Here is a 26,970-nt window from a genome sequence, read left to right as displayed (position 1 = left end):
TGACCCCTGTGAAGAACCCAGCGACTGCCCTCCATGTCAGCTCAGTGCCAGCTTCAGCCAGCTCCAAAAGGGATCTGGTGCTGGCCAGAGCCAAGCTACTGAGCAACACTGTTTGGGCCTCTGGGAGAGCGTGTTTAAGAAAAGGGAAAAAAAATGCTGTGCAATAGCAGCTGGGAGAGAGAGGAGTGAGAAGCAGCCCTGCAGACCCCAAGGTCAGCACAGAAGGAGGACAGGAGGTGCACCAAGCACAGAGCTGAAGTTCCCCTGCAGCCTGTGGAGAGGCCCCCGGTGGAGCAGGCTGTCCCCCTGCAGCCCATGGGTCCCACACGGAGCAGATCTCCACGCTGCAGCCCATGGAGGAGCCCCCGGTGGAGCAGGTGGATGTAGCCTGGAGGAGGCTGCGGCCCATGGAGAGCCCCCGCAGGAGCAGGCCCCGGGCCGGAGCTGCAGCCCGTGGAGAGGAGCCCACGCAGGAGCAGGAGAGCTGGGGGGAGCTGCCGCCCGTGGGGGACCCGTGCTGGAGCAGTTTGCTCCTGGGGGATGGACCCCGTGGTACGGAGCCGTGTGGGAGCAGTTCTTGAAGAGCTGCTGCCTGTGGGGAGCCCCTGCAGGCTCAGTTCCCGTGGGAGGGACCCCACGTGGAGCAGGGGCAGAGTGTGACCATGAAGGATCTGCAGAGACAAAGTGTTAGGGACTGACCACAGCTGCCATTCCCCCCTCCCCTACACCGCTCAGGGGGAGGAGGTGGAAGAGGGTGGATGGGGGGAAGGTGTTTGTAGTTTGCTTTTAGTTACTCCCTGCTCTAGTCTGCTAGTGATAGGGAATAAATTATATTAATCTCCCTATGTTGAGTCTGTTTTGCCCATGAGGGTAACTTATGAGTGATCTCCCTGACTTTATCTCAGCCCATGAGCTTTTTTTCATCATATTTTCTCACCCTGTTCTGATAAGGAAGGGGAGTGAGAGAGTGGTTGTGCAGAGCTTAGGTAGCCATAAGTGTGAAACCACCGCACAGACATAAACGTGAATGCTCTCACAAAAGCTTCTTCACAGTATGGCTCTCACAAGAAGAAATTTATTACCATATTAAAATGTGCCAATAAAATAATTATTCCTAAAAATAATTTCCATATGCCCAGTACCAGGAACAGACTAACCATGGGATGTTCAACAGAGAAAAAAAAAACAACATTAATTTATATCAACATCTCTCTTCAATCTCATCTATGCCAATTAAAAAAATGCAATTGCACTTGTTACTGAAAAACTGAAAGATACAAAACTTGCAGGAACACAATTTACTTCACTCGCATTAAATCTTAAAACATGAAAAAAATATTTTTTTTTTCCTTTATTAATGCAAGGAAATTAACACCCCAATTACATCAGTAGTTTGTTCCATACCAGTTATTAACCTTTTCAGTGCTCACGTAAAGCACCAGACTGACTATGAAATACTCTTTGGTTTCTTCCAGCCATACCAACTCAACACAGACTTTACCCTCTGAATCTGCATAGTCTGTGGTATAGACGCAACCCATGTAGTCATAAAGGCTGGACGCCTTGGAAGACAGTTCCATGCAGACTGGGGCACTGAAACACCAGAAGGGCTTTCGAGTTTCATCCAAGAGAGTAACATCCATCACGTAACAGTCCTACAAACACAAACAGAGGAGATTACTTTCCTATGCCATGGCACAGTAAATTCTGTCCCTGAGTTTAGGGAGAAATACTAAAAGTTCGATAGACAGCAAATTTTGGTATGAAGGCTAAAAATGCAAAATATAATTGATAGTGTTCTGACTATTGCAAGTCAACAGATACTTAGAGGTTTCTTACAGAAATCAAAAGTGCATCCTATCGGCATTAAAAACTGTCCTGCCAAACAGAAAGTTGCACTGTCAGCCTAAATCAGACATTTTTTCTTGCAGATTTTTTAAGCCTTTAAAATCTGTGGTTCAAAATAATTACTTACCTTCCCATTCAAATAATGATAGTCCTTTCAATCTGAGAAACTTAGGTTTAAACTAAGGTACTAACTTCTGTGAATGCAGCAATGTTTGCAAAAACATTCAAAGAGACAAGCCCTAAGGCAGCCAAAAAAACACAATTACTCCTATACGCCAGCTATAAATGAAAGGCCACTCTCTGAATGGCTGCAAGCGTCAACTCCCAAAAAGGTATTATTAATACATTGTCTTCTCCTCCAAATAATTCTTCCTGTTAAAAAATGTTGCAAATAAACATTCTCAACACTACACAACTACATCGCTTTCTAAGGCTAAAATCAAGGTGGCAATTCTTGGCCACTTACAAAGTGAAGTTTTCACATATGTGCCTTAAAAGCATACAGGCTGTATATCACTGTTAATAGCAGTTATTATCTATTCTCACCTGTTCTGAATCAACAGTCAATCAGATGATATAATTACATTATATATATATATATGTATTATTCCTCAGAGCATAATTTGTTCCAAAAGCATAAACAAAGCAACATCACAAATTCCATGCCAAGAAAGAAATTTGGAATGCTTTATTTCACAGTATTATATAGCTGTGTTTATGTAGCTTTAACAATTATTTCACTACAACTGAAGTTTAATCAAACAATACCAAGCAGATGGCAAAACCTTACAAAGTAGTGTGACCTATAAAGTTTTCCTAAGTTTGTTATTATAGCCTATGCTGCAAATATACAATTCAAACCAAATCTGATGATCATTTAATAATTTATATGACCTATAAATATACTTGAAACAAAGTAGTCTTCAGTGAATTCTGTGGAAGAATATGTACTGTAAAGGATCCATCGCCCTACTGAGATGGTGTTACCTGTGTTCTAGTCACTGCCAGCAGGCAGAGTCCTTGTTCCTCACTGTGTAAAATTTGGTGGGTATCTTACACAGTGGGTCCGTGTTTACAAGTGTTACTGAGTTCAAGAGGCTCAGAAGATACAGTGTCTTCTGGGAATATCCTTTAGCAATGGGACTGGGTAGGTCAGGTTGGTGGTTGGACCTCATTATCTTGAAGATCTTTTCCCACTTAGAAGGTTCTATAATTCTGTGGTTCTAAGAGCTACTATTTTTTGGTCTGATATCTTGCATTTCAAAGGCCAATTGTGAACAGTAAAGCAGGGTGGCCTTAAGCATTTGGTGAATCTTTTTTTTCTCTACATATTCCAAACTCTCAGTACTTCAATTTCCATAAAATACCCAGAAGTGCCAGAAAAAAAGGCTTCTTTTCCTGGAAGTACCAGAGAAAATTCAAATAAATTCAAAATAGTGTCATATTCTGTTCCTGTCACTGATTTTATTTGGCCTTCACATGTTTTAAGAGCTTTAGAGATTTATGTCAAAAGCTAAATTGAATTCTACCCACAGCTGTGCGTTGACATGGGCAAGCGCTCACCATAAAATGAGGGGTTTAACAAAGATTGATATGATTTATTTTTTTTCCTAAAAGCAAATATTCAGTAGAACTTATGCTGCAAACACACAGGACAGAGCTAAACTAGACTGCAGGCTTAGCTCTCTGTTTCCTCTGACAGTTAATTTCCCAGACTTTTATGTGATACTTACGATTATTTTTGTGGAAGAAAAAAAATCCTGCCTAGCAGCTGTAAATTACCTAATTTCCAGATATCTGCCCAGCAGAGCAACAAGAATTCCTATATCTCATCATACACTTTTCAGGCAAATGAAGCACATTATATGCCAAGATCCCACTAAATTTAAGCATGTGTATAGGTCAAATAAACTTAATGGGATATAAAATAAAAACAGTTCAAGCGAAACTTTTTCAGAAGCCTAAGAAAGAAAAGCATGTATTCTGCATTATGGTTCTCACTGAACATTCATAGCCATTAAAGAAAGATGTCAAACAATTATTTTTAAAAGCATTTTCTTGTTAGCTTGAATTCCTTCTACTTGCCAATATACAATAGTCTTATTAACATACACAGGGAAAGGATTTGTTGTTCTTTGAAAACAAACACCTACCACGAAACAGCCTGGTACAAACTGAGACGGAAAAAATGCAAGTGAACTAGCTTGTCAACAAGGAATGTGAGGAAAAAAGTGCTACAACTAATTAAAGAGGGAAAACCGAATGGAAACTGATTCAAACTCAACAGCAAGCAGTTGATGCTCCCAACAGATACACGTAGGTTACTAAGTTTTAATGATAAATTTTATATTCCTTGTTGCACAGGACAGCTGGTTGACGCTGTAAACTATAAAACAAGTATGTTAATGCCTATGAGCAAAATATTATCAGACAGTATTTCATTTCACCCTAATGCAGCATTAGAAGAAGGGTAACTTTCTTAATTGTTTTACTCTTTTCAAGTAGATGCCAGAATCAACAAAATATTGAACAAAAGTTGAACAAAATCTTTTTTTTTTTCAGTAGCACTTAAATTACTTTTATTAGTATTTTTGGTACTTCTGAAATATCCATGCAGCTGAAGTACATTTAAAAATATGTGCCTTCACTATTGCAAAATCTACAGAACTACTCTTAATCTTTCTTAAAAATCATTCTTTTAGGAATTTTATAAAGGAGGACAAGTAAAAAACTCCTCTATAATACCAACTTTTAACCCAGGCGACCCCATTTGTATGAGTCAAGAGCTAGGTTCTGACTGTGGGAATGTGGGCTGCAATCTCTGCCTGTGTCCACTGCCATTTTAATATTCTTCAACAGTTTCTAACTTTCCTTGCACATACACACAACAACAGAACTGCACAGTATTTCCCTGGGGGTCACGATGTATTGCCTGCAAGGAAAAAAGAAAAGGCACATCTGCAGCACATTTTTTGTCCAGTGCCTCCAGGCAATGCTGGTCAAACACAACATTTTCAGCAAGTCAAAAGCACTGCAGTCATCATCACACACGCACACTGGATCTATCATGCAACAGATCCTCCAGAACAGAAATAATTGAACTATTTTTCTCAACATTCACATGATTTTTACAATACTTAAATTACTTTTTATTTTTTTCTAGGAGACATAACCTTCCACAAATAAAACATTTTAAAAAACAGCATATTCAGGATGCATAAACATCACTCTATTTTGAGATGAACATTTCCAGAAACAACAAGTATTTCTGACTGACCTTTACATTGCCTTTAAAGGCATCTGTTTCCCAGGATAAGCCAACTGTCCCAATAAGAGGCACATGCTTCGCATTATCCTTTAAGCTTACAACTGTGAGCCTTAAATATCCATTTTCAATGTCACCTGAAAATATTAACAATATATAATATTATACATCTGCAAATCAAACCCAGTCAAATACACTTTAAATATTCTCTCTCTTTACTTTACTTGCCACCTGCTCACCTGTGAGGAACTCTGACGTACACCAACAGCTAGCTATCCAGTACATTATGGAGAACTTAAGTCAAAATTCAGGGCTTTGATTTTGTGATCCACAGTAGAAGCAGCAGCTAAAATAATTTTGATTTGCGTATAAAAATCTGAAGGCCACCAAAGGGCTTACACACGGATGTAAGGACTACATTCCGTATTTAATACTTCAGTCATATGCCACCAGCGCCTCCATCGCTACCTGCCCCCAAAAAGTTAAACTCAACATATAAAACATGAAGTAAATGCTGAAATACCTTCCTCCTGCCTCCCCCCCCCTTTATTTTTTAATTTCTCTGCTCTGTCTGGTTCTTCAAATAACCCTACAAAATAGGAAACAAGGACAACAATCGGTCCTTCCTGGAAAGCATATTGGGTTATTTAAACTGACAAGCAGTAAACCCTGATTTGAATATCGTTTTTAAATAATGATTTTTTTTAAGCTTCCTTTCTCTTCTTTCACAGAATTATTAAAATCACTTTATTATTATTATTATTAAACATAACTATTTCTTTGCTATGTCCTCCTCTCCTCCCAGAGAGAGACTGACTTTTTTTTTATTCTTTTTTTTTCTCCTGCTATTGGAAGAAAAATAAACAGGCAATCCAAAGGTGTAGCACTTATAGTTTCGGGTATATCTAAACAAGCAAGATCTCTGATTACAAAAAATGCACCCCATCATGACAGAAGCAAGTTTCTTAGCAGAACTTCCCTTCAACAAACTTATTTGAACAACAGATACTAACTCTATTTAAATAAAGATGGAAGGCACTAGGGACATGAAAGTGGAAAAAATGGGGGGGGGGGGGGGTCAGGGAACAGAACCAAAAAATAACTAATACTCGCATGAGGCAGGTAGAAAGGAAACAAGGAATTCCCACAAAAAAAAAAAAAAAAAAAAAAAAAAAAAAAAAAACACAGCTTGTTACAATCTAGTAGCAGAATCCAGATGATAACTGAAGGAACTGGTTTAAGATACAAGTGGCAAAAAAGCATAAAAGAGAGAAGTTGTTTGCCCATGGTTCTCCATCAATAAAGCCTAGTAGCAGCAAGAGGCTGAAGACAGAAGCAACATCATAAAGGCAAAAAGCCTTTGCCTGGTGGCTGCTGAAGGCAGACTGCTAGAGGCAAAGTGACAGAAAAAGGCTGAGCCCATAGTTTACCACAAAAGCCAGAAATTTCTCTGAATTGGTACTGTGGGACCAAGCAACACCCATGAGATGCCTGACCACAGATCAATGCTGGAAAAGACATCACGCAAGTAGGGAGACCAAAGAATACTTACTGTGTGGGGAAAGCAGCTCAACACATGACAGAAGCAGCAGATAGCTCAGTACCGACACTGTCTAGAACAGGAGTGTGAATACAGTCGAACCATCTTGACTATGACCAGAATATATGTGGTGTGGTTGAAGGAAAATCACGGAATTGTTGAGGTTAGAGGGGACCCCTGAAGTCATCTTGTACGACCCCCCTGCTCAAGCAGCGCCACCTACAGCAGGTTGCCCAGAATCTTGTCCAGCCAGCTTTTGCATGTCTGCAGGTAGGGAGACTCCAAAACCTCTCTGGGCAACCTGTGCCAGTGCTCAGTCACTGCAAAGCAGTGCTTTCTGATGTTAAAATGGAGCCTCCTGTAACACAGTTTGTGCCCATCACAGGGCACCGTGGAAAAGAGCCTGGCCACATCCTCTTTGCACCCCTTCGGGTATTTATAAAGATCGATAGCATTCCCCTGGAGCCTTTTCTCCCACTGGCTGAACAGTCCCATCTCTCTCAGCCTTTCCCCATACTGGAGATGCTCCAGTCCCACCATTATCTTTGTCAGACACTCTCTAGTAGCTCCATGACTCTCTTGTACTGAGGAGCGCAGAACTGGCCACAGCACTCCAGGTGTGGCCTCACCAGCAGAAGGGGAGGAAAGAACAAGCAGAATTCACTTCCAGGATCCAGCTCAATGTGCAAAAAAGAGGCGTTAAGTATGGGTGATACCTACCCATATGGTTCAGCTCCAAACTTCAGTAAATCAAATCCAATGACAAGATTTCATTCAAGATGAATATTCAAGCTTTACAAAGAGAACATTAAGAGCCTGAACTTAAAGATGAGCTTTTACACAAGAGATTTTAAATGACATCAGGCAACAAGCATTTTTTTCCAAAGAGCTATTCAGTTATCTGCAATTCAGATTTGAATGGATGCAGCTAATCTTCTCACTTACTCAAAACAAATGAAAGTTTTAATGGAATAAGGACAGATTGAAAAAAAAAACAACAACTCATACTACTAATAAATTAATGAAGCTAAGCACAACACTGTTATTGCACAATATTAGTAACATGAACTACCGCATTGCTAGAGGGACCACCTGGCTACAATGTACGTTGGAAATTGCCTGTTGCAAATATTTCTCAACTCCAAACCAGAATGGAAAGAGGCAATGCGGAACAGCAATCTGACAGCTAATTACACATGGGTTAGTTAACCCCATCTTTGTAACTTTTTCTGTTTTAATATAAAAGCTAGTCCTCGTATCCATAAGAAAGAAAATGTACTACTAGAAGTTAGCAAGAATCAAAGTGCTAATTACGTACATGTCCCCTTCCTCATCCCAGTCAGATAAGAAAGAAAATGAAATTAAAGGGCAAATCAAGCTATATTAAACATGGAGGAGGCAAATCGGACAGGGTTCTCTTCAACCTGATCTGTAATTTGTTTCATTGGTACCCTTATAATATTTACAGTTCAGAGTTTATGTGAGACAGGTAGAGCAGCAAATCAACAGCAAATCAACTTCAGTCAACACAGCTTAAAGGGAACAGGTACTTCCAAATAAAGGGAATACCAATATAGAGAACGTACAACATGTACTCAAACTTCAGGGAAAGAAATAACCCAATAGTTCACAGGGACTTATTTTTGCTAAAAGCCAAGCAAGGTTGATTTGCTAACCAAGCCTTGTTGTAAGTTATAGTTTGATTGTTATTGTCACAGATAAGGCTGTGTTTAATGCTAATTCTGGTGGCAACAACAAGACTTACCATGCTGAAATGGTCATTTAACTTTCCAAATCAATCTTCAAGGTCAAGCAAAAACATTCCAAATACGTAATGGGATATTTTGCAAACTAATCTTACAAGTGCTCTAAACACACAAAAATCACTCCATTATGTTTTGCAGGCACAGCACAACTGACATCAAACAGGAATAACACTGAGAAGCCGAAGCTTAAAGTACCATATAGTACCAACAAAGCTATACTTAAACAGATGAAGAACTAGGTAAATACATTGCAGAGTGTTTAGTGATAGTATTCATGATTTCTGGATGAGTCATATGAAAAGCTTGTCACAGCTTCCTGAAAACAAGAGAAGTTTTCTAATACATTCAATTTGAAAGCTTTTAGCATATTCACCCTACAGTATCTGTCAACAAGACCATATTAGCAATTCAGTTTAAATGGAAGGAAGCATAAAATGCTAAAAAACAGCCAAAACAGGGTTCCAAAACAGCTAGCTACTGCAGTGCAAGTATTAAGAACAAAAAAAGATCTGAAGTCATACACAGTCCATCTACTTGGTTCAATGAAGTGTGATATAACTTTTTTAATTTAATGCTCTGAATCTTGCAGAAAGAATTGAAAACAGAGCAGCGAGAATGAACACAGCAGTAATGGGCACTAACGAAAAGCAAACAAAAATAAAACTGAACTTGCACAAATAAATCAGTAGCTCTGTGGAATAACAAATGGGCTTTCCCTGGTAACCTAGCACTGTCTATAGCTTCAAAATGTAAACAAATAAATAAGTAAAACCTCAGTATAATAACTCACAGTTGATCTGTGTCTTAGACTGTGAAAACTGCCATTGGCACATCACATTCATAATTTAAAATAAATGTGGATTGGGTAGAGAATTTTAAGAAATAGCAAGACTTCTCACTATGTCTGAAACCTCCACACTCCAGGGTCATCCGAGGGAATGAGACAAAGTGTGTCATTAAATGGAGCCTAAAAACAAAGTGTAAACCATCAAATACAAGAAGATGGTTATTAATGTACAAGTATATGGAAGAAAAAAGACAACAGATGAGCTTGTTGCCTGCAGAACCGTGGCTTCAGCTGGCTGATGTCCTCTGAGAGCAGAATGCAGTGACTACTTCACAGAGTTAGAGGACACAAAATCAAAACAGCCCAGAAAAAAACAGTGATCATAAAACAGATTCTCTAACTATCAAAGTGAGATGGCATCACAACCTTAGGTCCCGGACATTTGCTACAAAAACTTGCCTAAAGATCAGCTTAATCTTTAACAGAAATAATTCCTAAGTGGGGAAAAAAAAATGATACCAACAAAGCAGATGTCTCACATTTTGCTCTCTTGTGCAGCTGTACTGCTAGGAGCCTAAAATTTTCAATTTTATAGAACAAAATGTAACATTCACCTCAAAAACACAAAGAAACAAACAAAAAAAAATCCACCCACACCCCCTGGCCAGTTTACAGAAGAAATTATTCTTTTTCTGAGGGCATAAAGAGGACTCCTGTAATAACAACGTCTCAGGAGAGATTTCTGTTGCTTCACGGCTAGAAATTCACTGAAGTTTTATCCTTATAAGTGTTCTCGTATTTCAAGCTTGGAGCTTCAGGGAATCTGAAAACATGCATGTTTCAAATTCAAAGGATTACAATGCTGCATACCAGCCTACGGTCCAAATGACAGTTCTATTTGTTACAGCACTGCGAAGCAGTCAAGCCTGGTAGCAGTGCCCTCTACTGTCCTCTTTAAAAACAGTATTTTCTGAAACCAGAAGGCTCATTAGTACTGTTGTTAGAAGAATAGTGGGAAGCAATAATTAATTTACGGTGTTTCATTTTTTAAGATCTAAGAGTTGTGAAGAATATTTAAGCTTGAATAAGTAATTATTTTCTGTATTCTGTATCAGTACTTTCACTATCGGGGATAGGGAAAGGACCAGATTTGCTGGGACCTGCTATTTTAAAAAAATTCACTGAAAAACTGAATCTTATGCAATAAACGAGTAAGATTTATGTTTTCTACAGTTTTGCCATTCATGTAGTTGTCATTGGGGCACTCAGTTGTTCAGCAGGCATATTATATCATTAAAGCTCAGCTTTAACAAGCTACGGTATTTACTTATGAGCACACGTAAAGACTTTGCATTAATTGCCACCAAGAAAAACGCATCCCTAGCCAGCTTCACAGAATTTGTTGGCATAGCTGTATCTGCATAAGCTACAGGATGAAGAAATAAACAGAAAGCCCTCTGTCATCACATGAAGTTCTACTGTGAATTTAAGACGCCAGCAGAAGAGATCTTTGCTGATAAAGCTTATTCAGGATTGTAACAGCTACCCCGGGAGGACTTTTATTCTTAGAGCAACACTCGTACCCTGGGACTCTGCTGATAGTAAGACAGCTGTAGCGTAGCTGCAGGCAGGGCTGTGTTAAAGTCAAGTCAAAGAAAGATCATCCATATTTTTGGCGAAACCCTAGTGAATTATTAAGTTGGGTTGTACATGAACAATAAGGATGGCTAATGGTGTCTTATTAAAACAAAGAGGAACTGAAAAATGTCAGAAAGGGCAAGCTTAAACTTGAACTAAATAAAAGCTATAAATCTTAAAGTCCACACAATCTCCTACAGACATATTTAAATATTCGACCTGATAATGTACGTAAAGTATACTTGAGAAAAATTCTACAAAAACATGTCCCCGGAATGTGTAGGGACAAATTCACTCTCCTTTACAGTAAATAAGTAGGTACGAACATCTGCCCGCATGAAAAGCTGTGCCGCTGCATTATTATCTCAACACTGAACCAAACAAAAATATCCTGACAATTTGCAGATGTTATAGCTCAGGTCTGACATTATGTTAATGTAATACTGGACAGACTTCACACAGAGCAAGCTTACAACACCTCACCACACACCATGCAGATATAAAGAAATAACGAAACAACAACAAAAAAACCAACATAGCTTACTCTAAAAATCCATTTCAATTTCTTCCCTTAGAAGAGAGAAACTGAATCTGAGTGGGGCAGCATAGCAGCAGGGATCATTTTAAAAACAGACATTACTGTTCTGTCAGCTCTACCTTTTCTGCAAAAGAGGCTCTTGAATGTTCCACACAGGTAAGTACAGCTTCCACTGTGCATATCGAGATGTAGGTCGTAGTCATGCAGTCCATATTCTGGGTCAACATCATCCAGTATAGGTTTGTTAGGTGGAAGGACATATTGACTTTAAGTAAAAAACCACATGGAATTAAGAAACAGGGAATGACTTAAAAGAAAGGGATACAGTATGTAGCCTGCACTGATAGGATCATTTTATGAGAGGTCATAGGAGGGGGGAAAAAAACATTACAAAATACAAATTTTCATCTTTGCTAATGCTTTTGAAAGTCAAACATCTCTAGTTCATCATACTTGTTTAATAGTTTACTAATAAGCTCTCCAGTCTAGCCAAAGGCAGTAAATATGACAGTCAAATTTAAAAGGTAAATCTGTAAAACTCCAAAATATGGACTTGTTTACACAAATAGAAAAAATGCATCATCTTAACTACAAATCTAAAAGCCAACTAACTAAAAGCTTCTCTAGAACATCAGTTATTCAATAAGTTTGTCTGTACGAAGCCTAATAAACTACTGCACACAAATGATCAGAAGAGCCCAAAGGCCAGAGGCAACCGAGCAACAAAACTCAACCTTTTTGTTACTGAGACTGCATTAAGTCTTACCTTCTGTGTGAAAAGAGTCATACTAAGTTATAGAAGGCGCATAAAACTACCACTAGCACATACAACTGAGCAGAAAGTTGAGGGGGTGGGATAAGCGGTAATTAAAACCCCCAAATCATTCTCTATGCTAAAAAAAAAAAAAAAAACCCTCTCATATTTTCAAACCATTTATAGTGTGTAAACAGGTATTATACACTGGAAAACAAATAGCATAACAATGCCTAATAACATAACAATGACAACATTTTAGTATAAAAATATTTCTACATCTTTGTATACAGTTGCCCTAACTTGTTAATATTGAACAAGAATGGTCAATTACTGCCTAAATACAAACCTCTTATCAGCAACCAATTCTCATTTTAAAACCCAAAGTTTTACTCAAAAGGTTATCTTTATTACCCACAGAGGAGGAAAAAAAACTTACACAGTAGCAGACCCCAAAGTGCTTCTCTCAAGAAGTTGATGATAATGAAGACTTGCCATAACCAAAGCAATTTCATTTTTTCCCTGAAAAGTTAATTAAAGTAGATGTATTTTCATCTAGAAATACTCTTTTTCACAAGGTCTTCCTGAGCATTAAAATTCATAGATAAATGCTGCTTATTACTCTGCTAGTTATTGTAATAATGGCAGGATGATTTAACACGTGGGCAAATACTCCTATAACTGCAACTCTTTTCATGGGAGTACAGAATGTAGGTAAAAAATCACAGCATTTCTGCATTCTGGGGAACAGCAGGGAAACGCCGTGGCAAAAAGTTATCAGCAAAAATCAATGAGTTTTACTTCTCCAGGTTCTACTTATCACCTCAAAAGGGATAACTAAAAATAAGCAAACAGACCTTATTCCCAGCTGCTAAATACCTGAGCAGCAAACGTAAGGAACTATTTGTAAAGCGGGCTAACAGTGAGGAATATAGAGTTATTTAATAGAAATACTGAATTTCAAAGCAAAACCCTAGATGTCTTCACCAGATTATGTACTCCTGGGAAAAGGGTGAGACGTGCCTTCCATAAGCCTAAATGGTTCAAAGAAAACTTGAAAGCTCATTGTGAGAACTAAATAGAGCCAAAGGTATCTATCTACTTCAAGATCACAGAGTGCTATAATTTCAGCTCTTTTTTTTTTTTTTAAGAAAAAATACATTTGTAAGTCCTACATTTGCAAATCCACAGACCAATGGTAAAAGTGTTCACTGTCACCAGTCTATTAGACCCCTGAAAAGCAGGCAACTATTGTTTCATCTCTCTGTGATACCCACGCACAAAATTTTTTTAGCTACTCCCATACTTTTGTAATGCAAAATTAATGCTATAAAAGATATGAAATAGGTTTATCAGTCACAGCGTCTCTCAGCCTTTCTCCATCCAAATAAAAGAAAGCCCACATAACCTGTCCTTGGTTGTCAAAACTGCCAGCATCAACCATTTCTGTTACACTGCTAAGCTATGTGCAAAAACCAAGATGTCTGGCATTTATGATTATTACACCCATCCACAGTTAAATGCCTAATGTTACTCTGCCCACATGGAGAGTACGAACAGCTGTGAAGAAAATTAAGCAGGAAAAATATACTAGAGAGAAACACTCGGTAGGTTAACAATTTAGTGGAACTTTTTTCTGAACTATTTCCAGGTGCTGAAAGAGTTCTTTTTCCAAGGACAGGAAGAGGTAACACACTAACAAAACCATAGGGACAGCAACACAGGGACGCCAATCTACTAAATAACATCTGAATATCCAAAGGAAATGGTTGTTCAGTTATTGGAGCCCTTCAGAGATTGAGACAGTCAACAATAGGCTTGCACAGGTCAGCCAGCCCCAAGATTTCTAGGAAATGGACACGTTTAAGTAAGGGTGAAACATATATTCCTTCTGTGGTTTTAAACAATCCCTCTGGTAACTAGGTACATTTGAGGTAGCAAGAGTTTCCAGTTGAAAATAAGAACAGTTTCGAGCAACTTTCACAGGCTCCCTGAGAGAAGTTCCTTGCCAGTGGCAAATAACGTCATTAAACCTACCTCATTGCCACAGCTTGGGCAGCAAGGAAGGGCTGCCACCCCAGAATTCAACCCAAGAGCAGAAAGTTTGAGACAAACTTCCACAGAGCCTAACCACACACAACTCCAGGCCCAGTGTATCCAGTGCACAGATGCAGATTCCTTCAGAGCCGGATGCTGCTCTAGATGTTCTATGCTGCTCTCTAAAGATGCCCATCTCTACATACAGCTTACAGACTGACCCCGAACATAGACACTTCACTTAGGCACTTACTACCAAGAACCGCATGTCCCCACAAGGGCACTATTTACAGCATTCCTTCTGCAGGCACGGTATACGATTACCTGGTGATATAGACTGAAGGAAGCAACTAGCTTCCACGTTGCTTTGTGGGAATTTATCACTTTGAGTAAAAGGGACAAGGCAAGCAATGACAACGGGGGGTAAGAAGCACCAACCTCCTCAAACTGTTCTACTTAGAATGTCCTTGGGATATCAAACTTTGACATGTGAAGACTGCAAAATAAATACAACCCATCACAGAAATAAAATCATTATAGTATCTAATATACTGATACATAACTGTTCTTTCACTTAGAAGATATTTTGTTTGGAAAGTATGGATATGCCTGTGAAAGCTCTTTAAAATACAAAAAATCATCAATTTGCTGCCCCTACCTGTATTTTCCTGCTTTTAATTTAGACAAGAACTTTTAAATCCAAAGAGAAAAGAAAGATGAAAAAAAGGGGGGGGGGGGGGGCGGAGGAACAAAAAAAATATCAAGTCACAATAAAGTACAGAAATAAAAATGTTACCCTACCTTCCAAAGTCCTACTAAGAGTCCAGGATTCAGACTGAAGAGCTGGACAAGCTTATTGGCCCCAAGTGCGACATTACTTTCAGTCAGGTTAGAAAGATCATATTCAGCAATTAGGGAGCGTCGACGGGGTCTTTGAAAAGAACGTACAGCATATAGCAACAAGATTATGGCTCTTTATTTATGTAAAAGTTGAGTCAAATTTCATTTTTAATTCTGAAGTTCTGACTAACAGCACTTGAGGAAACGTCTTTTCAAAGCATTCAGCATGCACAGCAATAAACTACTTCTAAACAAACACAACATACTGGCAGGATCTCAACAGCTAAGAGGAAGAGAAATAATGCCACCATAGGATTGCTTAATACACTACTTTAAAAATATATATAAAAAAGAGAGGATAAACAGATATGCTTGCCTATTTTTTCAATATATCCACAGATTTTTTTATCGCTTGGTTAAAATAGTATGCTGGTACCAGATGGAGTCACGAAATATTTCAAAGTATGAAGCAAGCTACTTAGAAGGCAAATTTAAGTCCCTCCACAGAAGCAAAATTCCAAGGAAAATCAAACTGCCTATATAATAAATCACAAGCTTCTAATAGAGGAAATTTTCCTTTGAGAAAATTATTTATAGATTTTTCATTGTAATTAAAGCAATTTTGCTCCTTAACAGCATTTTATTGAAGTTCATACTTTGCAGGCATTCTTATTGGCTAATGAGGCATAAAAAGAAAGAAAGTAGAGTCTGTGTCACCTGCTCAGAATGGGGAAAAACTCTTTTTACAACTCTTCACAGACTTAAGCTCCTAACATATTCAGAACTGTTCCTAGATTTCCCAATAGTATCACAGCATTACCATGTACATCCTGTACAATTGCACACTGCTAGGAAGACAGAAACAGACAGGAACTTCCTTACATTGGCTGGAACTGTAGGACTTGCAGCAGGGAAGGGACACTAACTCTTTCTATCTTTAACTCAATCAGGCTGGTGGCAAATACTTTCCCAAAATCTTTGCATGAGTTTCTTTGTCTTAACATTCTGAAATACCATTCTAATAATATTTGGGAAATCATCATCTTCATGCATACTCACAATCTCTAACAACTCATGATTATGGAAATAAAACAACTGACTGAAAGTTTTCTTTTACTACTTTCTACGTATGAATCATCATCTTGGTAGAAACAAGTACATTCTTCAGATAATTTGGCTGGTAGACTTCTACCTTTCTCACCTTCTTACGCAAGCACTTTGCTTCTTCCTAAAGAACCATGACTTTGTGTTTTTCTTTTGTTTTTCTTTTTTTTTTTTTTGCAGGTGATCAACAAAACTATTTTCACAGATCTACTGCTAGGGATATGTTGTGTTTTTTTTTTATTTTGGTTTGTTGGGTGGTTGGTTTGGTTGCTTTTCTTCTGAAATCTAATGTGTAAGAAGCGTGTATCTGATACCGCATATACTAAAACCCCACATAAGACACAGACGTGGAAAATTCCTTTCCAGCAACCAAACAGATACATACTTCAAATATACACTTTAAAATTAGCCATCTTTTCTCATGAAATAACACCAGAAAAATCTCATACATACTTAAGTTATAAAAATAACAGCCAAATCCTTCCTTTTCTATACTGAGCATTTCTAACACCTATCCCGCATTGTGCTGTGGACTATTTTTCTTCATATGCACCTATTCCTATCTACACACATACACAACCAATCGCTAAGTTCCCTAAATTCACATAGACACCTGTCAGATTCAAAAAATAAAATGTTAATAACATAGATTACATGACTGTAGCCATATAAATGCTGACAAACCAGTCTAATCTACATGTCCCATGTTAAATTCTCCTGGATTTACAACTTTGTTTCATTCTCATTTGTATCTCTGCTTCAAATTTAGCTTTCCAAGGCAAGACCTGTCTACTAGTTCGTATGGCAGTAGCTTGTATTGGCAGTAGCTGCATTAACCTATGAATTAACGTCTCAGAGTACTGGATTATATCTATTTTTTGCTAAAAATCTGTACCAGTGGATGAGCAGGACATAGGATTTGGAAGATCAGAGAGCTCTTCTAGCAAAGAATTAATTTGTTAAGTCAAAAAAAGTTTAGATAGCTCCTATAGACTCTTTATCAACCAGTTACAACAACAACAACAACGACAAAATCCTCTGTAAAAACTCACCCATTCTTGCTAGGAGCTTTGCTTTGGTCAAGAAGCAATGGAGTCACTCCAAATAATTTTAGGGTTGACAGGATGTCTAAGCATGGCCAACTTGCGCTATACCAAAATATAGTAACAGATGTGTCCTTAAATGACAGGTCTGCCTGCTCCATTACATGTTCCTTTCCATTTCTGTCCTTTAGAACAATCATCCAACTCAAGCCAGAGGCTCTGATATTCAGGAATACAGAGGGAACGGGGGTGTTTAGAAAAAAATATTAATATTTTAAAAGATTCTCAAAATGACGATGCTTAAACTATGCTTCTAACAGTGTTTTTAAATTTCTTTTAACTGTTATTTAGGTCATTAGTCGGCTACAGTTATATTTTCACCTCATGATGTGCAAATTTTAGCTCTATTTCTCATTCCCCCCAGCTTTACAAATGCATTAATATTGTGTACATTGTTCTAGAGTAAATGCCTTCTGTGACAAGGCATTGCTTACTTTATAGCTTTTTTGATTCTACTTGGAAGACCTGTATACGGATCTACAGGTTTAACAAGTTGCATTACTCTAGTTGTGATAGCAGCTATTTGTTTCAAGACGTATTCTTTCTTCCAGTATCCAGGCTTTCTATCCTGTATAGGAGCACAGCTCAAGGAAACAGTTTCTGTCTGCACAGACTTCGTTTTCCAAATTGTCCGTTTTGGTGGAAAACAACCGGAATAGATTTTCAGCCAGATTACACTGATAAAACATAATACAAAGGAGAATAACATAAATGTCAAGAGTTACTTAATTATAAGGACAAACCATCAAATCAATTCAGCCATACAAGTACATCTCATACGCAGCTCTCAGGTACCACTAAGCATAACGTTGTCAGAAAAAAATAAAGTCCTAGTTTATCAGCAAACTGGGCTTAATCTAAATCTGAATTTATGGAAGACCAGAATGTGTAGCCTCGTAGGTACTAGTCAAGAAAATGCAAAGGCACAGTTTGTGCAGTTTTGCCTATGATGATCTTCAAACAGCTCATATCAGGTCAGCTTCCCTGGTGCAAACCTGAAAGCTCAGGAAACGAAAGATGCTAGATGTCAGCGTGTCTCATGAGCTTATGAGGCTATCTCAAAGGACACAGACTCTCTGAACACATTTCTTCTTCTAAAGTATACATACCAAGTAAGATCCACTTGTGAATTTCTGTTCTACCAAAGAAAAAAAAAAAAAAAGGAGGGGGGTTAGTTACCCAATTAATTCTTAGAATATGCCAGCAAGGTTGATAAATATCACAATTACATACAAAGAAAATGTTTGGCTAGTACTGCAGAAAGTAGGATCATTTTATCTTGGGAACTTCCCACTCTTTCGTGCTTCTCAATAGCACACCAGATCATGTTTTTCAAAAACTTTCCCTAAACTTACGCTGCTACTTCCTTCATAGACTCTCCCTTACACTCATTGAAGAAGATTTAAAAAAAAAAAAAGTAAAAGTACGGATTTGAAAGAAAGCTATCAACAGGAAAAAAGAAAAGGTAAGTCTTGTCTGTCTTCCTGAAAACGCAGAGTCCAGGATGAAGCTCAGAGACAACACAGACACACTGTGACTTGAATGAAAACTGATTAAGCTCAAGCAGTTGCTTTCGAAAATTCCATCCCAAAATAATGATGCATCCTCATCATACAAAATTAACTTAGGAAACAAGTGTTTTAATACCTCTTACTCAACAAAAGCAATCTGGACCCCTCACGTCTCTCACACAGACCCAGACAAAAGAGGGTGGAGGAGGGCAGTTAGAATCACTGATGTTTGACAGAGGTATCATTGTCATGCCAACCCCTTCCGCACTCTTTTGAAGAGTTCTGGATACAAAGATCAAAGAAACATCCAACAGGAACGACGGATTCATCTCTTTACTGTTAGAAAAAATGTGGGGTCACATTTCTCTCCTAACCCGCAATGATCTCTAGGACAGTACAGAGATATTGAGTACAAGACATTAAAAGAATACAAACAATAATGCTTACTTAACGTTTTCGAATTAGATTTCTATTTCTGAAGTCACACAGTCAACAAAACCGTGCTAAAAGAAACTAATAGCAAAAGAAATCAAATTCTCAAGAGAAATCCTCTGCAATTTATCAGCAAGATTACCTTTACCAGTCCTCACTTATCCCCAGGCAAGCTTACGCTAATGTGCTTTGTAATGCATTTCTTCTCCCTCCTTACAGCATTAAAGCATTCAAGGACTAAATGCATCCATCCCACTACCTCCTGTCCAGGAAAACCATTCTCATTTCATCAGCTACTGAGAATAAGCCCCCACATGCCCATAACCAGACTCTTTGTTACTGATGCAGAAGTACTCAAGGAATTTTGCAGAGACCTCTCAGCCTGCTGCTGCCATTTTGGGGGTCAAAGCTGTTTAAAAACACGCAGACCCATAAGCTTCTATGACTGGTAAAGGAGGGTTCACATTCAACACAAGCTTCTACCTTTCCCAGAATCCACAAGAGGGGGCAGAGGAAGGAGGAATCAGTATGGAGAACAATCTCATAATAAAACAAAGATTGAAAATATTTCACTTCTAAGATCAGAAAAGATGAGACAACCCAATTATCAGATAATATTAAATAGTTCTGATAAAGGAAACAATTTTTTATCTAAACTCCAAAGAAACCAAGAATTGCTCGATGATGAAAACAGAGCAGAGATGTCCTTGACACATTGTCATCAGGGGAAGCTAAGCTGTGTATCATCCATTTGGTCTTATTCAGCCTAAAAAGTCCAGTAAGGTATCACCCTATCAACCTTTGCTGTTAACTAGAAAGCACATCCCAAGACAGACATCCTCTCTTTAATGGGATATTCGTCATCTGGCTTCATGATGCTGAAAAGACAGGAGTTAGTAGTAGGTATTTCCTGCATTTTGAAGATCCAGTTCTCTGGCAATGTAAGTTGAATGAAATCAGATTTGCGATCCATCAATTCCTGCCACCCTTCTCCTCACTAGTTATATATTGCTTCTTACTTTCCCATAACATAATTGTGCAAGCAGAAGAGAAATCAGTTCAAAAAGCTCAAAAATCCAGTCAGGGCAGGGAGGGAGAGGAGAAGAGGGCGACTTGGAATCACAAGTGTTCATGGATGTATCACTGCCCCTTCTATCCTCAACTTCTGAAGAATGCAGAGTACACAAATCAAAAAGGCATCCAGCAGGGAAGCATGAATTTGCCTCTGACAGCAGAATACGTGCCACTTTTGCCTCACGGTGTTAAGGTCAATATTCATCTCAGGATCTTTACTGGACACTCCTACAACAAGCCAAACCAACCTCTTCCTGATAACTCAAGTGCCAGAACCAGACACGCACCACTGTCAGCCTTGACCACAAGGGCAAAAAGGTCTGGGCAAGGCTAAAAGACCTTCCTTTGTGCTCTGGCTCCTTGGTTCCTGTTGTACATGTGCCTTCTGCTGGTGATCAAAACCCTCAGGCTTTCAGACAGACCACCTATGTGAGCTTTCCACACTGCATGACAGGAAGACTGGAACACTACTACATGCTGGGAGGGGGGAGAGTGCAGGAAAAGGGGGGACAGAAATATTTCCCTGTTACACTGGTTACACTGTAGACATTAGTACCAAGTCTTAATTAAAGTGCAGACGTTATTTGAAGAGCCCAAAGACAAAGCACAGCATTAGACATCACAGATGCGCCATGCTGAAAGACCGACAGTCCTGTTGCATCAAGAGCCATTGAACCTGCTTGACAGTAAGTACATCCGGGACGGCAGAACTATCCTCAGAAAGACACTCTGTCCACAAACAAGACCAGATTTGTCACAGAGATGCGCAGGGACTTCAAATTAAACTTCTGTTAATGCACCAAAAGATTCAGGGAGTCAAGAAGATCCACAGAAATCCAACAGGAAGAAGTGACCTGATCTTACAGAACCAGCCAGTCTCCTAGATAAAGGAAAGCATCTTCTTCTTGAATCACATTTTTTCCTATATAATAATCTCTGTTGAGATTAAAAAATGGAAACGGACATTGCTGAGATGGAAGCAGATTAATCAGTTCCCCTTGAACAGACACAAAGAGTTTACCTTACCTTACTACCCTGAAGTTGAAAAAGCATATTAAGATATATAATTTGCAACAACTATACAATTTTTACCTACATGCATGTGCTGACAGCCTCAAAAAAAAAAAATCTGGTTTATGGCCTTCCCTTGAAATTCATCAGTTCTAAAGGTGACAACATTAACTGACTCACTGTTAAAATTTTAGCAAATAAGTGAGATCCAGTTGCAGTAACTTACTATTTAGGAAGAGATTTTCTCATTTAACCAACACGAATGCAGCAGAATCCTGGGAAAAAACGATACCCAGGAATGCTAGTTACTTCATACAAACCAAGCTCTGTCTTCTTGATCGTTTCACAAAGCAATGGTGATATTGGCTCTTTTTAAGCTCTGTATAAACAATCACTAAGAAGAAGGTTGTCAATATTTACTTTTGCCCTTTTTGGTTTCATTTAGAAGTCACCAAAATCTGACAGAGAGGGCAACAGATAAAACCCACTAATCCATCACTTGACTAAGTCAAATCCTCTGGAAAAAAAAAATGATAAAGAGCTGAAGAAGTTGGACTTCAGAAGTTATGAAAGCTGTAATTCTACAAAGCTACTGGCTACACACCACTAAGGGCTGCCTGAATCAATGACCCAGCACAGGTGCACATGAATACAAACAGAAATATATGCAAATTTTATAACAGCATAAATGCTAATAGCAACATTTCAAAGCACTGTATTTAGTTTTCGCCTCATAACTCCCATTAAAGCTAATAGGGCTTGCACAGCTAGAATTCCATGCAACACATTGTACTGTGAGCTACGCAGTACATTTTCAGCAGAGTAATTGCTGGTAGGTACATGCACCAGTGCTCTGGCATCGGTGAAACTAAATTAGAAAGACTCGTAACTCAGGTAAACTCAGCTGCTGTGCAAGAAAGACTAACACGCTTTCCTTACTTGTCATTGGCCAGATGATAGAAGCGCTTGTTCACGCAAGCGACGCACAGCAGGGATACAGCATCCAGATAGGAAAATATCTTCATCAGCATTTCTGATGGCATGCTGGAAAACGAGAAATGCTGTTAGACTCGCCTGCAAATTCCAGAAATGACAATGGCAAAGAATTTTAACCCCGAAACTGAGCAAAAAGAAAAAGAGATAAAAAACTACCAGTTTGAGTCCCAAGATGAAACCTCAACCTCAAGAGTTAATTCACAACGTCTGGGTTCTAATTTGTCTCTCTGATCTAAAACGTGTGCTTGAAACAATTCATCACAACCTATTCAAGTGGCACAGGACATTACCTGAAAAGTTATGGGTCTGCATTTTCGTTACACTTCAACCCAGCCTGACAAGAAAGTACCTCACTCAACTCCAGCCTCTCGCTGTTTGTACCATGATTTCACCACGCAGTCCATCAGCATTTTCCAGAACTGCAGATACTCACTCACCTCCTGACTGTGCTGTCAGCTCTCAGGATGCATCAGCACAGAAATGTCCCAGCCAAACAGTGGGATCATGCTATACCTCATCAAAATCTTCAAGCCACATGTGCTCAGAGGTCTCACACAGCTTTAATTTACGTCAACAGAAAGATGTGAACTTCAAAGTAAGAGTTGTGTGACACCTTAAAAACATTAATGCTTCTGTGTGTCTCCCAGGCTGCCTGATGAACTGCAGGTGCCAGCCGCAAAATCCCACTTGTGGTGTTTCTTTGCAGCCTAAGTAGAAGTGCAACAGAGCCTTCAGATAAGACACCATATTTTTTTTGTATTAACTGACAAACCCATCCAGTAGTACCTGGTAACAGCACAGAGTTTAAAAAAGAATAAAAGTATTTTATACTCTAACTTTTTTAGAGCACGGTAAAATGATCAAATCAAAATCACCACTGAAAATACAAACCGCTGTGAAAGTCAACGCCTCAGCCATGCCTCTTTTTCCAACTGTATCATTTAAAACATTTGCTGATTTATAATACTTTATTCCAGAACTATATAGATTTCAAGCACAGAATGATAATAATGTCAATACTCCAGGGTTTGTATTAAAACTCAGAAATTTAGTTGCACTAACAGAGAGGCAAGCATGCCAAAACTTGTATAGTTATTTACGTGAAAGGATTCAAACAGCGTAAGCCCAAAGCAGTTACTGCATTTATTCCACAGAAAATTTAGCAATGATCCCTTTAAAAGCTACAAATTGGTTAAAATAATATACTTGATCTCGAATTCTCAGCAGTAGTTTTCACACCCACATTATTTTTCTTTTGAAGGAAACTTTTTTCTCATCTTTCACACAAACCTAACAACATAAGGAATGGAACTGGCTATACAATGGGAAACAGAAAAATGACTAACACAGAAAGCTGCAAATGCGTAAAACAAGGGAATTAATCTTCCCTATAAAATACTCTTAGGTGCTTTTTGTAGAAATGTAAAAGATCTTCAAAAAGAAAACAACTCACAACTATTTTAAAAAGTGACCTTTCAATGTCAAATGGAGAGAAACATTCCCTCTGCAGCATGTTTGCAGCAGCCTCTTTCCTCCCCCTTATCTCACTCCACCATTCTAAGACTACCTATAAAAACCAAGAAGCATCAAGAGAAACATCAAGAGTTTAATTCCAAACTGGGTTTTCTTTACAAAATACAACAAGAATTTTTATTTTAAGGATCATCACATCCCATGACTTGCAGAGGAGTTGCTGAAGGCTTCACATGACTTGGGTCCTGAGGTCAACTCAGGATCCCAAAGTAGGTCAGGAAAGCAAATCTCCTTTTCAACTCGGAACATCTGACATGGAAATGTCCAATGCATGAACTTAATAACTGTACACAGTGAAAAAATTGCTTATACTCTGTGAGGGCTCTTATGCTCTTACATTGAAGACATACTCACCTCTCAATGCACATATTAGGTTTTGGTTTTATGGGAGGTCTCCGATATAGACTTTTAATTTCTGCATTTACAGTTTCAGAACATTCCCCAGGCCTGGCAGCAAAGCTCCTCGATGTATTTCTAGAAAGTAAAAACTGTTAGGAGTCACATCATTATAAAATGAAGAAACATGCATATCATGTGCATCTAGACACCACATCTCAACTGAGACAGGATTGAGGGAACACATCACATGGTAACTCATTATTATCGGTTCACAGCTTTGAACAATTATCACCTAAAATATCAGGTAAAATACCTAAAATACCTGACATCGGGAAGATGTCAGATTTAAACTCACAGGCCTCTCTCCTGTGATAAATCTCTCACAGAAGTCAGAAGGGAATGACGCTGCACCACCAGGTCAGTTTGAATCCGGTAGAGATCTATTACACACCTGCACCATTGCGGGCACCATAATCAAGCTCCAGATAGACCCCCCAAAAAAATCAGCCTCCCTGTATTAATCTTCTGTTTTGCAACATTACTCCAGAGGCATTTTTGAGCCATCCAACTTTGCTAAGCTATTAGAAGATACCAAATAGAGCAATACCTTGATAGTCTCTCAAAAGCTGCCATGGCTCAAAAAGAATTCCATTGACCGTCCAACAGAATCTCATTTGAAACGAGGCTCTATTCTCACTTCAGACGTTCCCCAGCTAAAATCCTAGCAGCTCGACAGGTAACTGTTAGTTCAACAGGAAAAATGGGTATCAAAGCTTTTATTGCTCCTTTACACAATAATTTGGATACAAATTACTTTCTCTAAATAAAAAGTAACCTTGCATACTCCTAACAAAAAGTCTTAGAATCCAGCGGGCTACATGTTTTCCCACTTTTCTGATAGGAAGAACTATATTATTTCTCGAACTATATAAAGAACTTCAAAGTTGTAATCACAAACACCATCTTCAAACCGCACGCTTATATTCAGATGGAGTTTCCATCTTCCTCAAATCCTTACACTTAATACCCACTGATACCCCGTGATTCCACACAGCAGGCACAACTCCCCACGTACTCTGTTAGTGCTCCATGGTTTGTAACGCCAGCTGGCTTTCTAACATCTGGTCAACCCTGCCATGGCTATCAGCAACCAATTAATGTCGGAGAGAAAAAATCTAATTTTGAAGCAAATGGGCACCACGTACATTTAATGCATACTGTTCTTGATTTAGAATCAGTTTATGCTCAATGAAAAAATCTAAAAAAAAAAAAAGAACAACTGTATCCTATGTTGTTGACTGTGCCCTATAAAAAAATCCCTGAAGTTTTTCTGGGAGCTGTTATAAACGTAACAGAAAGACATACACATTTCAGTTTGGATGCCAAAATGCAATAGACTAACAAAATTAACAGCAACAAAAAAAGTAACTATATGTCAAATACACCCTGAAGGTCAAGCAAATGTTTTACTGATGGGTGTTCTTAACAAGCACATTTAGAAAATGAGATGAAGAACCAACTTGAATGAGTCCATAACAAACAGCATTTTTCAAAAGCCGTTAAAGGGATTTAGAAAAAAGTCCAGTTCAACAGCAGCAGAACTACCTCTATAGCAACAAAGATGCTCTAGCTTGGAGGCACAACAACCTCAATTGCTATTTCATTACCTTTCAATTTGTAGGACTCAGTTTTGTACCAGTATTTTGACTTTCATACCCTGCGGTACTTGCAATGTGAACATGTTTTTGTGGTTGCTGCTGTTGTTGTTTTGGGTTGGGGTTTTTTTGCGTGCTGGTCAGGGAACAAAACTATTTCAAAGAATGTCTAGCTGTAATTAGTGACAAAACCTGTCTGCTTCTCCAGATGTAGTGGTATACCCGTGGGTAAATACAATTGACAGCAATGTTTTCCTGTATATTATATATATATATAATATATAAATATTATATATTATAATATATATTATATATTATAATTATTAATATTCTATTATTTATTTTATTATATTATTATAATTATATAATATATATTATATTATAATATTATATATTATTATATATATAAATATATAAATATTCCTCTGCTACCAATTCCAAAGTCTTTTTAAAAGGTGGGTATAACCTATTTTGGTTACAGGTTAAAAAAAACTGGGGAGGAATGAAACAGCTATTACAATGAAGATTATAGAAAAGGGTTGGTAAAAAAATCTCCTTTCTCGATTTTGCTTCTGAACTTGGTGCTTTGAATTTTTGGAAGCTGAGCCTGCACTGGAAGGATTAAGGAATCGCACTTTCCCCAAAGAAGCCGTCCTGTTTCTTACACAGGCCTGACTACCTCGGACATGTAGCCCTTCTCTTGGCAGACTTGTGCAGGTTACACTACTCCCCTCAGCTCAAGCACCTAGCCCAGGTTTAAGCCGCACTCCTGAGGGCAGCAACCGCAGAAAACTGCACGTTAAACCGTGGTTGTCTGCTACACCCGGGAAGGCCTGTGCAGCGCATCTCGGGGAGCATCGCGCCCACTGAGCCATCCCAAAAACCCTCTTCGTGGCCGGGCAGGGCAGAGCACCCAGGCCGTGAGGGAAGAGGCCAGAGCTTGGTGGTGAGCTCAGGGCTGGAAACGGGAGCCGTGAGGCTGGCGATGGGGGGCAATGGCAGGAAAGGGAGAACACCCCTCAGGACGGGCAGGGACACCACTTATTACCTGAGCCCTGCGGCGGCGGCAAAAGGGGCAAACAACCTCGGCGGAGCGAGTCCGACGGCACCGAGAGGAGCCGCCGCCGCCATGCCGCCACCCCGCCGCCGCTGCGCCCTGCCGGGGACAGCCGCCATGCCCGGCTCGGCCACCTCAGGGC

General features: G+C 38.9%; 1 protein-coding gene across 8 annotated transcripts; it reads right to left on the bottom strand.

Moving 5' to 3' along the window:
* Positions 1-331: 331 nt before the first annotated feature.
* Positions 332-26,970, bottom strand: FBXO15 (F-box protein 15). Of its 8 annotated transcripts, XM_080580576.1 has the most exons (12): positions 26,820-26,959; positions 24,724-24,856; positions 24,132-24,251; positions 22,188-22,292; positions 18,330-18,353; positions 17,655-17,897; positions 17,170-17,379; positions 14,975-15,104; positions 12,576-12,658; positions 11,502-11,647; positions 5,126-5,250; positions 334-1,655 (listed from the first exon to the last, which is right to left on the bottom strand). In XM_080580576.1, the coding sequence occupies exons 2-12, from the start codon at positions 24,747-24,749 to the stop codon at positions 1,386-1,388; spliced, it is 1,482 nt and encodes a 493-aa protein (XP_080436702.1). In that variant the 5' UTR covers positions 24,750-24,856; positions 26,820-26,959; the 3' UTR covers positions 334-1,385. The 8 variants fall into 8 exon arrangements, with proteins under 8 accessions (XP_080436703.1, XP_080436705.1, XP_080436706.1 ...); XM_080580577.1 differs by lacking the exon at positions 24,724-24,856 and having other exon boundaries at positions 332-1,655; positions 17,170-17,265; positions 26,820-26,970; XM_080580574.1 differs by lacking the exon at positions 24,724-24,856 and having other exon boundaries at positions 26,820-26,970.

The sequence above is a fragment of the Anser brachyrhynchus genome (genome assembly GCF_964034855.1).
Source record: "Anser brachyrhynchus genome assembly, chromosome: 2".
Classification (NCBI taxonomy): Eukaryota; Metazoa; Chordata; class Aves; order Anseriformes; family Anatidae; genus Anser; species Anser brachyrhynchus.
This window is presented reverse-complemented; position numbering and strand designations above follow the sequence as displayed.

Coding starts and splice junctions, on each gene's coding strand:
- FBXO15 (XM_080580574.1), bottom strand. CDS start 26,947: ATGGCGGCTGTCCCCGGCAGGGCGCAGCGGCGGCGGGGTGGCGGCATG. Junction 12,659..14,974: donor TCTTAGTAGGACTTTGGAAG/GTAGGGTAACAT, acceptor TTAACTTTTCAG/GGAAAAAATGAAATTGCTTT. Junction 5,251..11,501: donor GAGCCTCTTTTGCAGAAAAG/GTAGAGCTGACA, acceptor TAATATTTTCAG/GTGACATTGAAAATGGATAT.